The sequence below is a fragment of the Cucumis melo genome, chromosome 1, assembly GCF_025177605.1.
Source record: "Cucumis melo cultivar AY chromosome 1, USDA_Cmelo_AY_1.0, whole genome shotgun sequence".
In the NCBI taxonomy this organism is placed as follows: domain Eukaryota; kingdom Viridiplantae; phylum Streptophyta; class Magnoliopsida; order Cucurbitales; family Cucurbitaceae; genus Cucumis; species Cucumis melo.
In genome coordinates, this window is record NC_066857.1 from 31,470,895 (window position 1) to 31,483,580 (window position 12,686).

Consider the following 12,686-nt stretch of genomic DNA (forward strand, 5'->3'; position numbering starts at 1 on the left):
CTTACCAAAACCATTGTTGCTAGAAATCCTGCTAGCTTTCGCGAAAACCCTCCTTAGTAGCCAATCAAAGCGTTGTAAGAGAGAACGAAGAAGACAAGGGACGACGCTCTTTGCCTAAATCTAGATCTAGAGACTAGAAAACTTCCTCTTGGATCAGATACCGTAAACTAAGCATAGTTTAACTAGTTAATATGCTATCAAATAAGTATTTACAAAAGAACAATAAACTACCAACTGAATTCCCAAAGAACTATATTAAAAGAAAAGAAGTAAAACATGTAACTGTTTGAATACATCTTCTAAAAAAGAAAGAGATGTTAACTTGAACGTGAATATGCCATCCCCATTTATGTACTCTAAAATTATTGGTGATCAACTTGAAAGCAGAAAGAGATGAGGACCAAGATCATCTTGGACGGCTTGGGCTCTAACAACAACAACAAAATGGAACTTCCTTACAATTTTTGCAGATTACAAAGCATTTCTAACAATCTCTCAAGTGCCTAAAACAAATTAAACTCATCAACACTGACTCTGTAAAATAATGTCGAATAGCATCATTTTGTCAAGGATCTTTCAAAAAATTGTTTGGCCACACCTTTGCAATGGGTATTGAAAGAGCTTTCAAGGACAGTGATATGCAGTGCCTCCCTCAGCTAATAACTTTGGAAACTACTCCAGCACCAACTGTCCTACCACCCTCCCTCAGGGCAAATCTTTGTCCTGTAAATAATACAACATGGGATTTTAGAGGGTATTGTTGAATAACAAAACAAAATAACACCGTAACCCATGGATGTGACCCAATAGTATCAGATTCAGATTCAGATATGGTTGGTTACATGTAAAAAATCAAGGCTGTAAATAACTTGAAACCTAGGCAGGCTAATGCACATCCTTCTTTTTATCCCCCACAACATTTGATATAATGAAAAGAACTCAGTAAAATTTTAAATAATTTTTTTAAAAAAAAGGAGTAGACGACTCTGTTTAGTTAAATAGAAAACACTATCAACATCAAAATCTAAGGGAGGTCTGAGAAGAGAAAATTTTATTCTCCGAATAAAGTTGCAAGGATAAATGGTTGGATTAGAGTCATTTTGATGATTTTCATCCTTCAAGATTTTCTTCTATTAAATGTTTTTTAAATCCAGAAGTGTAAATAGTCTTTTTTTAATTTCTAATAGTACTATTTTATTGTTTCCAATCCCTCGTAATATTCCTTTTCAGTAGCAACACTCTCTTCAAGTCATTTTTCCAATGGTAATATTTTGTTGTTTTCAGTCACTAGTGAGATACTATCATATATTAATGTAAAAGAGAGACAGAGAGAAAATATTATTAGCTTAGTCTTTATATTCCCAGAGAGTTTAATTGTGACGCACCTTTTTCAAGGGGAACGGGTAAAATCAACTCAAAACCTGCAGTCACATTGTCACCAGGCATGACCATCTTAATATTTTCAGGTAATTCAACCCTCCCAGTGATATCTGCAGTTCTCATGTAAAATTGAGGCTTATAGTTGGACATAAAAGCAGTATGTCGACCACCTTCCTCTTTTGTAAGAACGTATATCTCTGCCTCAAATTTCTTGTAAGTTTTCAGACTTCCAGGCTTTGCAATGACCTACATATAAAGAAATAAAGGAAAGTTGCAAATATCCATACTCAGGTACAGGATAGTCACCTTCGAAATGTTTTTCTGTGGAAGTACGGAAGTTAAAGGAAAGGGGAATAGAATGATTTTCAATGATGTGCGTAGAGAGGTAGATGACTTCTTTAATCCAGTTAGCTTGGAGTAGAGGCTTTTCTTATGTTTTTATTTGTCAAACCACTGTTTCAATTCAAATAAGTTTGTAGTAGAAAGCATTATTTTCTCATTTTGACCAACCAAACCAGCTGATATTATTCAAATATCTACAAAATAAGAATGATTGGATGCCTAATGATAAAAGGATGAGCATGAGATTGTGTTACCAGCAGAACGGAGAAACCTTCAACCTCATTGTCATTATGTTCTAGATATTGATATTTTTTAAGTGAATGAATGTAAATTTGATGAAAATTTTCATTTGAGCATGAGTGAAGCCAATCTACATACCTGTCCACGTTGAATCTCTTCTCTTTTCAAACCACGGAGAAGGAGACCCACATTATCACCAGCCTAATAGAACCACACAAAAATAACATTAGACAAATATAGTTAAGAGATTTTAAATCATCTGGCCAGTTTAAAAGGACGTTCTTTTACTATTTTAGTTCCATTTTTAAAATTGAATTTCATTTCTGGCAATAAAAACACACACAAACACAAATAGGTCCTAGCTAATTTAGAATAAAAACCCATAAAGTTATTCATATTTAGGTGGCTTCTAATTTTCTAGCTTATATTGTCTTCGACTTTACAGTTTACTTCTTTTATTATCCTTTTGGTAAATGTGTTCTACTTAAAGAGAAAAAATATGTATGTAAAAGAAACAACAATCTTTTTCTTTTCTTTTTTTCTTCCCTGACAGAAAAGAAAACAACGGTCAATTACTTGTCCTTGGTCCAAAATTTTCTTGAACATCTCAACACCAGTTACAGTAGTTTTCAAAGGAGGTCCCTGCAAAATACATCACAAAGAAACATTATCGAAATAATCTTTAATTTGCAGAAACGAGGACCATAATGATAAACACACAATAACTAGCCCCATGAATGCAATCATTCATAGCTAGTTGTGTAGGTTCAATAGTGGCTCAAATGAGCCACAAGGTGCAAGTGTCCTTGCCCGCACACACAAAACATAGTTAGAAATAGAACACAGTAACATCATTTTACCTGAGATAACCCTAGAACTTCAACTTCTTCACCAACTTTAATAGTTCCCTGCTCAACACGGCCAGTAGCAACAGTTCCACGACCCTTCAAAACAAACAGAAAGAATAAAGTACAATTAAATAACAGATTCCTATAAGTACTTTAGCAGCAAAGCATCAACATCGTATTGAAATTCAAAAGTAAAGTGACACATACTCAATGTATAAGTATTCCACATTGTGACTTCGTAAAGCAAACTAAGACAATCTTTCAGATAAAATGAAGGACGACATTACAAGAAAATAATTAAATAATAACAACAATAATAATAATTACAACTATAGGTGCACATGTTACAGTCTGCACCCAAAAGAAATGTTAGGTACTCACTGGCTGTAAATCACACTTGATGATATACAGCCTAAGTCTAATGAGCAAACTCTTAATTTATTTTCTTGAAGTCTAGTTCATAGGATATAGTTACAGGAAAGAAGTAGAAGAGGATGGGAATTCTTCTTACAAAGGCAGAGAAAATAAATTTCACAGAAAGTTGACCATCCAGAATAAATGGAGGCAACAGAACGAACCATTTCCTACAAATCTATCATCAACAAAATCCAGTGCAAAATTTCCATACCTGAATAGAGAAAACATCTTCAATTGGCATCAGGAAAGGTTTGTCAAGCTGCCTAACAGGGTCAGGAATGTATTCATCAACAGCATCCATTAACTTTAGAATAGCCTGTTTACCAATTTCTTCGTTTGTACCCTGTAATGCAGATAAAGCAGAACCTCTAATAATGGGAATGTCGTCGCCAGGGAACTTGTAGAAGCTGAGAAGTTCTGCCAAAAATACAAACCAAGATTGAAAATGTTCCCAATTATTTATCATCCTAGAAACAGTAGCTAGAACAAAATACAAGTGCATCAATCATACCACGGAGTTCCATTTCCACAAGGTCCAACAGTTCAGGATCATCGACAGCGTCAACTTTATTCAAAAAGCACACGAGTGATGGCACACCAACCTGATTGATGCAATTAAACAAATCTATAGTGCATCAATATTACATCCTAGCAGACATAAATGATGCTAAACTCTGCAGAAAATCCATATGCTCCAAATGAACAAATGTACACCTGCCGTGCTAATAGAATATGCTCTTTCGTCTGAGGCATGGCCCCATCAGGACCAGACACAACAAGAATACCGCCATCCATTTGAGCAGCTCCAGTAATCATGTTCTGCACCAATTATCATCATCCTTCACTCTCAGACGACCACAAAAATAACCAATTGATGTAATTGCCATGCTGTTGGATGTAAGAACTTATATTTTATATCTATAACGCCGTGATAGAAGTTAGAAAACCTCCTCTTCTCAATAAAAGAAATGTAACAATATGTACACTGTCCACCAATAAATGGCATTCAGCTAGCAATGGACCTGACTTGATAAATTACTGTACTCCACTAATATATAAAAGTATCGACCAAAGCTTACTTTAACATAATCTGCATGTCCTGGGCAATCTACGTGAGCATAATGTCTCTTAGCAGTCTCATATTCTACGTGAGCCTGCAAAATTAAAAGGTATCATTAACCCTAGTCAGGTGATGGTTAGGGGGGAGGAAGACATAAGCAATAGAGTAAATGGAGAAGTAAGCGGCCGACAAATAGAAAATTTGAATTCCAACCGTTGCAATAGTAATTCCTCTCTTTCTCTCTTCCGGGGCTTTATCGATTTCATCAAATGCTATAGCCTTAGCTTTCCCTTCCTCGGCCAATACCTAAAGGAATTTGACATCTCCAATATTAGATAACTCAACATTACCATGTAATTTGCAAATAGCAAAACATATCCTTCTAAAAAACATAGTTTTCATTGAAATGCCAATTAAAAGTGTATAAACACTTAAGTCAATCATCAAAAAGCATCTGTAGTCCAACCTTCGTAATAGCTGCAGTCAGTGTAGTCTTTCCATGGTCAACATGGCCAATTGTCCCCACGTTTACATGAGGCTTTCTGTCCAACAGCAAAGTAAAGAGAGAGAAATGAACAAAAATAGTGAGGAACAACGATAAAAATAAATAAATAAGAACAAAATCATCTACTAAATACAAATCCTCCCCACTAATACCGCGATCTGTCTCTCGAATAAATAAGGTGGAAAAAACATAAATTACTTACGTGCGAGTGAAAGTAGCCATGGATCTCCACGAAGGAATGGAACTGGATGCTCCATCGTTTCTGGAAAGCAATTCGGAGATGGAAGAGTGAGAAGAAACGGATCCTCTGCAACACCATGATAATGGAGATGAGTGAGCAAGGAGGCGCTTAGAAATGGAGTTTCGGAGTGCAACCGAGGCCATCGGAACTCAAATCGCTCGCCGTCGCCGGAAGCAGCCCTAGAAGAAAGTAGACAGCGGAAGAAATGAAAGCTTCTTGGTTGGGTTTGGCGGAATTCTTTTGGGGTTTTAGGAAGAGATTGTTCTGCGAGATGGCTGAGGGTTTTAGAGTCTTTGGGCCCTAACTTTCTATGTATGGACGGCCCATTCCAATTTTAAGGCCCAAGTGGATCAAAATATGCGTAATCCTCTTTTTAAAGGTAGTTAACTTAGTAGCAATGTTAGTAATAATAATTAATTAAGTAGCAACATCTTAAAAATATTGTAAATATAGAAAGTGATGGATGATAGATTTTTATCGTTGATGAACTCTTGTTATTTATAGATTTTGATAGATTTTGTTATATTTGCAACCTTTTAAAAATATTGTTGTATATTTAATTATTTTGAATTTAATTACTATATTTGTAAATTTTTATATAATATAATTTTGAAAATTCATACTTTTAGTTACAATTATATCCTTAAATTTAAATAATTGAAAACGAAGTAAAATTATTTATCCAAAATTTAAAAATGAACTCTCAAACTTACACAATTGTATAAAATATAATAATTATATAAGTTTGAGGTCTCAATTTTTATCATCTATGGGTTCAAATTTTAAAATTATTGTAAGCTTGAAGGTCTGGTTTTAGAAGTTTAGAGGTTAATTGTTATTAAAAGTTTGAAAGGGTAACTACAATTACCACCATAATTTAGAGGTGATATTTGCAATTCACCATTTTTTTTTCTTTTACACTTGAGGTTGGTTAGGTTTTGTTTGCATCAACTTCTTGTTAGTGCTTAAATAATGCTTTTAAATGCAATAAAAAGTCAAACCCTATGAGTTCTCAGTAAAGTGAGTGACAATCTAAATGCAATTAGAAAACCATCAATTGTGAAGTTCGTGAAGATCGATATATTGTCTATTGAAGAATCATGGTATTTTGTTTGTCTCCTCCTCTATTGCATGGTATAGTTTGTTGAACATGACATAAACAAAAAGAAAATCAACATGTTAATAATAGCTTAATTTAATTGATATTTAAATGCACTGATAACTACCAAGTTTATAGTTCGAATCATTTACCTTCGATTGTTTTGTACTAAAAAACAACATTCTTTATTTATAACAATGAAAAAAACTTAAAGAACTAACAATTTGATACCCAAATCCAAACTCCAACCTCAAAACTTTTCATTAATGTCCAAATAAACATTGTTACTAAGCATGCGAACAGTGCCTTGTCATAGTATGGGATGGGTCCGCTGTTTTATCTATCCTTGGTGCCTTTGATCTACAGCCCCACTGACGATGTGGTAGATTAGCTTAGTCCATTGAAGGCAGGGAAAAGAGAGGAATATTTTCTATAGGAAACTATATGGGTCCAATCAAGAAATTGATCGATATTCCTTCGATCATTCTTTGAGCCTTTGATTTTCAGAGTGCAACTGTGACCACTTTCACAACAAGTGCAAAATCAAGATAAATAAATAAGACTTGGTCTTGGCTTCATCAATCGTCTATTCCCATTAGGACTTAATATCTTTTCGGTGAGACCTCCTATGGTCAAGCGAAATAATGTTTTTTCCTTTATGCATGGACAACCACAACTTTGCGATTATTATGCCTCATTTTCTGATTTGAGCACTGTCACACCATTTCTTGGTAATCTCTATGTCTCGGGTAAAAGTTGACTTTTTGATACTATACTGGGTGTTTCAAATTTGCTAAGAAGTTCTTTGTTACATGTGAAGGTTGGAAAAATTAAACCTTGAACCTCCATCATTGGTGGATCTGCTTTCGGATTAAATCTCTATTTATTCTTCTTGGAGAAGTTATTGCTTTTCTTGCAGCATCTTCAGTCCATTTCTCTTTCATTAAGGTAGAGATCTTGCTTTTTATAGGGCTAGAGGCAGAGTCCAAAAGTCGAAAGATCGGGGGAAGAAGTGCAAGACCAGACCTAACTGGGAGTCCAGTTTCATGGGCCTTAGCCTGAGATCGTTGTGGGAGACTTTCTTTTCTTTCTTGTGCACGAGTCCTTTAACCGATTATTTTCGGAGGTTTAGAACCTTCCTTGTTCATTGATCGTTCATCATATACCATAGTAATCTTCATAATAGCTTTTCAAGCGACTTATCAAGCAGAAGAAGAGCAGAAAGGACTGTTTTCCTTGAAAGCGCACAAAGGACAACTTTTAGTGGGTTTAGGGTGGAGCTCATTCCTAGTTACGAAAGAAAAGTTTCACTAAGACTTCGCCTCTACAACTCTCTCTCTCCTTCTTTGTGTTATGCCTACCACCCCGTGGGAAACATGATAAGGAAAGAATAGATGTGGAATCATGCCTATTCATCGTCCGCTTCGTATCCCGCTCTATTCTTTATTAATATTAGTCGCTCAAGAGTCAAGAGTGATTCAAGAATGAAATCCTTTCTACTGTGCATATGCAAAAAGGAATGCTACAGTCATGAGATCAGACCTTACTGCTTCTGCTGATATATATCCTAATCTGATTCATAAATGAAAAAAAGATATATGGAAATGAGATCAGTCCCTAATAATAAGAGAAAGGATTGGAGACAGTGTCCATCTGAATCAATAACATTTTTGATAAGCTGGGAGAATATGTCCATTTCATATTTCTTAAGAGAATTCCTTCTTTCCTCATATATGAATTATTGAATCTCTTTTGAAAAATTCTTGAATTGCATAAATGGTATCCCAGAAAATGGCAAAGATCGAAGATCTCAATTAATGATTGAATAATATCCTCTTCACCTAGGCAATCTTCCACATATTTATCCTATTATATCCTTTTATCAAAATTGATAGGTAGATTCAGAAATCAATGAACAAGGCTCAAAGAATTTAAGAAGATAGAATTAGACTGAATTCATTCTAGATGGATGGGCATGGGATTGACTCATTAGCAAGTTCTTTTCTGGATTTTGGATATACTCAAAAAGAAGAATTATCATTCCCAGCAAAAAAGTTGAAAGTATTTTGGTTTTCACCTCCCTCGATTTTTATTGTTGCTTATGATGGTGATGGAATCAATGGACCTCTTGCCAAGAGTGTTCATATCACAACTTCTTGTACTCAGGTGTTTTTCACCAATTTCTTTACATGCAGAAATCTAAATATATATGTTTTTTCATTTTGAAATTTGGCTGCAACTTGTATCTGGGTTGGCTCTGCAGTAAGTGTATTGTTAACAATGTAGTAGGCATAAGGTAGGAATAGGATGCATTTTGTGTGTTACCCATTTAAGTTGTTGTTGTATGCAACAAAACCTTAGCTTGAATTACAACTTTAATTATTTTTCCTATTGCATTCAGACATAAATAGAAAATACACCGAAGTATGATGCTTTGGTTGGTGCTCTGGGTTCCTTGGCATGGGAAAAACTTTCGCATTCAGAGTTTGAGTAATTAGCAAAGTGCTAATAAACTCGATCTTTTCTTTTTTAGTAAGCTCAGATGGTATTCTCTTGCAAAGTTCAACCCTTGCAGATTCAATTTCTTTTGAATTTTTTGATGGCATTATTGCTTCTGTTCCCTATTATTTGGTATTGCCTCAATATAAGCATCTTCCATAAATAAAGATAATCAAAACAAAAGATTGAGATAATTGAAATTTTAAAAGTTAAGAAAAATGGAAAAACGAACATATATATTCCAAACTTGTACAGGTTAAGGAGTATCACAGAAGGGATGGGTTTGAAGTAGGAAAAGCTGATAAGATCTTTGAAAGTACATCCAAATAGAAGCAAATGGCAAACGCTTGAAGGCAAATTGCTACACAGAGAAAGGACACGTGAAGGTTTAAATGCGATGTGGAAGTATGAATTCCACACCCTTTAAAATAATTCTCAATTTGAATAATTGGTGCGAATTTTATTAGTGTATATGTTTGTCAATTCTATCTATACTTAGATATATGTATATATAGCTGAAATCCTTGCTAATATGATATCGAATAATTTACCGTCCTTCCTGGCATGTGCACCAAAGTTGAGTATTATATGCAATGAAATACTTGCTAATATGATATCGTTTTTTGTACAAGCGGCATCATCAATTAGTATTTGACGTGTCAGAGTTTTATATGCAATGAAATACTGTGATATTAAGGAAGAAATTGATGGAACTACCCAATAACTTTCGACTTCTCTTTCTTCTTTCTCCTACTATATTTAAATAATATTGGAGGTCTAACAAAAGTGGCCAAAAGTGAAAAGTAACACGCAAGTAATCAGCCAATTGAAAAAGCAGATAATGTTTTTTTCCTTTGTATTCTCCTCCCACATTCACTAATAATCTTCTCAAAACATTCCTAACTTATTACATGTGCAATATCATGGGTGCACATTAACCTTGTCTTGTCCTCATGTTCATACCATGCAAATTGGAGGCAAAAATCATCTATGTTCATTCATATGGTTTCATGCTCCAAGAGGCCCTTGCAACTCACCAATAGTTCCTCGGTGCCAGATTGGGCTATTCAAATATGTTGGCTGATTTTGTTATCCATTCAAAATATTTAGTCAACATCTTGCTTTGTTAGGGGATGATTTTGAAACAAATGACACCATCGGCATCAAATAGGGGGCAAAAGCAATTAGACCAAGAAGATAGCCTCTCTTAAGAAAGAGTATGAAGAGTGTCAATATAAAGATCCAAATCAACGTATCACTTAAAAGGTGGAACGTAGCAAAATAACTAATTGGGTTTTTCTTATGAAGACTTACTGTGGGCAAATTAGATTAATTACACTTATAAATATATTATTATAGCTTCATAAAAGGAGAGCCAATTCTTCACTTGCAAACTCTAGACTTGTTGCACTTATTTGCTTTTTAACTTAAGCGTTGTAAATAGTGTGGCAAGCACCACAATTGTCTAAAAAACTTTTACCTCGTAAGAGTTTTTGCATGAACAGACTTGTCCATATTCTAACAAATAGACAGAGGCAAGATAAGTACGCAACGCCATAGGAATTAGAGAGAGATTTTTGACAAAATAAAGTTGCTGATATATTCATATGCATTCAAATTAGAACGAAAACAATAATTCTCTATAAACATCTTCTCCCACTGAAAAAGTAAAAAAAAAAAAAAAAAAAATTCCCACATACTACTTCTCTTGGGATGGTAGATTGAATCCTTACTTCCAATCTTTTATAAACTTGTTTGACGATTAATGAAGTTTCTGTATTTTTAAATTTAAGGAACGTTTCTAAAATTTGGACTGAATTTCAGAAACTACAGTTGAAGACATATTTTCTCCATGCTTTTTTTTTTTTAAAAAAAGTATTTATCCATTCATTCCTCAAATTAGCACGATGCATTTTTGACTATTTTCTTAATTTTTATGAAGCTTTTATTTCTTTACTTGTGAAGAATTAGTGACTTAACAATGATCAATCACATAGTTTTAGTGATGATGATGGTGACGATTGTGCTTCTCCCTTGTCACAATCCAAATCTCGAGCACAAACTATAAAATATAGTAGATATAACTTCAATAAATCTCCTACTAATGAATTTGAAACCTTTAAACCCAGTATTTGAAAAAGAAAAAAACTTAACAACCAAATAAGAAAAAAATCTTAAACATGATTTATTGATTTTTAATTAGAGGTAGTTTTGGAATAAATAAAATAAATGATCACAAATCAAATCTAACCTAAGGTTAATTTTACTTGTTTTCAAGATTTTTCTATAATTGCAATATGACATAGATACTAATATATAAAATACATTTGCTATCCGATGCAATTTCTTATATTATAATATTTTAAAAAAGAAATTTAAAATTTTAAAATATATTATATTTAGGAGTTTTTTTGAAAAATAGTAAAAATATATATATAAAAAAGAAACTAAACAAACTTGTAAATAATTTTTCATTATATCATTTTTGACAATATATTTATTAATTTTCAATCACAAACAAAAGGATAAAAAGAAAAGAAAACAAGAATCCTCGTAAGTAAACTGAAGTGGCGAAGGGCATTGACAGGTTGGCTCGGTCCATTTTAAAATTCAAAATTCACACTCTAAAACGATCTCATTTCTCAGAATAATCCTTTTCAAAGCCCCTCCACTTCTCCAACTTCATCGAATCCCTTCATTTCTTCAATCTGAACATAAATTTTGTCTTCCTATCGCCTTGGATTTCCATACTTTGTCAAGGGGAGAGCTCCAAGTCCTTTGTAAGACGAGTAAGATTCCGGCTAATATCACCAATGTCGCCATGACCGACGCTCTTACAGCTTCAATCCGTGAGTTCATCTTCTTTCATGCAGTGTTCATCTTTTGATTTTGGATTGTTTGTTCAAGATTTTTCTTCTGGTACTGTTAATCTTATCATTTTGGTGATTTTGAAGCGTATAATATAATTCTACTTTGGTTTTTTGAAAGTTAATTTAGATAACAAAGTTAGAAGAAAGGAAGTTCTGGGGAGTATGTGTGACCAGAGGGCTAGGATGCTTCAGGATCAAATTAGTGTCATTGTCAACCATGCCTTGCTTTGGCCATTCTCATTTCCACTCTCCACTACTCCAAAAATGTCTCAGCAAATGAACAGGTATTTGTGTTTCGATTTCTGTCCTTGATTCATCTCAGTTAGTTAGGCTTAAGAGCAAGGGAGATAATTCATTTTTCCTGTTTCCGCCAGAAATTACCTTGATGTCTCAATTTAAGAGAGGCCGTGAAGTTTTCTTCTTCGTATTGCTTAAAAATGCTCGCCGTGCTCAAAATCGTTGGATGGTGCTTGAAAACCCATTAAAGTGTTTTTTCTTCTTCATGACAAGAATCTGGAAGGTGCGTTGTTTGGTCTTAGACGATCGTAATCTCTCTTTTCCTTGTCTTCCCGACTTCTTGAAAAAATTTATGGGATACGAAACTAGTTTAGTTTTATGTTAGATTATAATGGTTTTTGTGAACTTTGTTCTACCCCAAATTTCTTTGAGAAATGGTTCTGATAGTGCTTGTTTTTTATGGGTTGGTTTTTGTATAGAAATGTTCTATTTGTGGAATTAGATCATGATCGGGATGTTGATTAATGTGGAATGCATATATCAAAGTTTGGGTGTGGGAGGGATATTGCAGGCCAATTGTTTGTTAAGTTTTCAAGATTTTCTAGGAATGTTATTTTGGTAAGTGGGCATTGGTAGCTTTTAGTGCCAGAGGGAATAAATTGCAGCAATTTGCTTATTTTTCATGGTTATATGAAATTAATTAGCTATCTATGCCTGATAATGTTTTCTATGTATTCTGAAGCAAAGTTTAGCATAATCTAGGTAATACAGAGAACCTGGATATCATTGTTATTACTATTAGTATGAATAATACATGGATATTATTGTTATTACTATTATTATGAATAATACATGGATATCGAAGTTTGTTCTTATAAAGTTTGTTGCACGAAAAATGTCCATAGAAATTGCTTGTAAAATGTTCTTACGTATGAGAACTTTGTGCAA

At 33.9% G+C, this 12,686-nt stretch overlaps 1 protein-coding gene and 1 long non-coding RNA gene across 6 annotated transcripts in view; one reads left to right on the forward strand and one right to left on the reverse strand.

Moving 5' to 3' along the window:
• Positions 1–223: 223 nt before the first annotated feature.
• Positions 224–5,281, reverse strand: LOC103492697 (elongation factor Tu, mitochondrial). Its single transcript, XM_008453175.3, has 12 exons — positions 4,995–5,281; positions 4,754–4,829; positions 4,501–4,593; positions 4,307–4,381; positions 3,942–4,046; positions 3,739–3,829; positions 3,439–3,644; positions 2,823–2,906; positions 2,539–2,604; positions 2,101–2,163; positions 1,386–1,626; positions 224–723 (listed from the first exon to the last, which is right to left on the reverse strand). The coding sequence occupies exons 1-12, from the start codon at positions 5,174–5,176 to the stop codon at positions 653–655; spliced, it is 1,353 nt and encodes a 450-aa protein (XP_008451397.1). The 5' UTR covers positions 5,177–5,281; the 3' UTR covers positions 224–652.
• Positions 5,282–11,181: 5,900 nt separating this feature from the next.
• LOC103492699 (uncharacterized) overlaps positions 11,182–12,686 on the forward strand; it is a 37,842-nt gene continuing 36,337 nt past the window's right edge. For all 5 annotated transcript variants that reach the window (XR_007821994.1, XR_007821988.1, XR_007821989.1 and 2 more), the window contains exons 1-3: positions 11,182–11,480; positions 11,620–11,785; positions 11,876–12,021. This is a non-coding gene — a long non-coding RNA (uncharacterized LOC103492699). The remainder of the gene's footprint in view (positions 11,481–11,619; positions 11,786–11,875; positions 12,022–12,686) is intronic.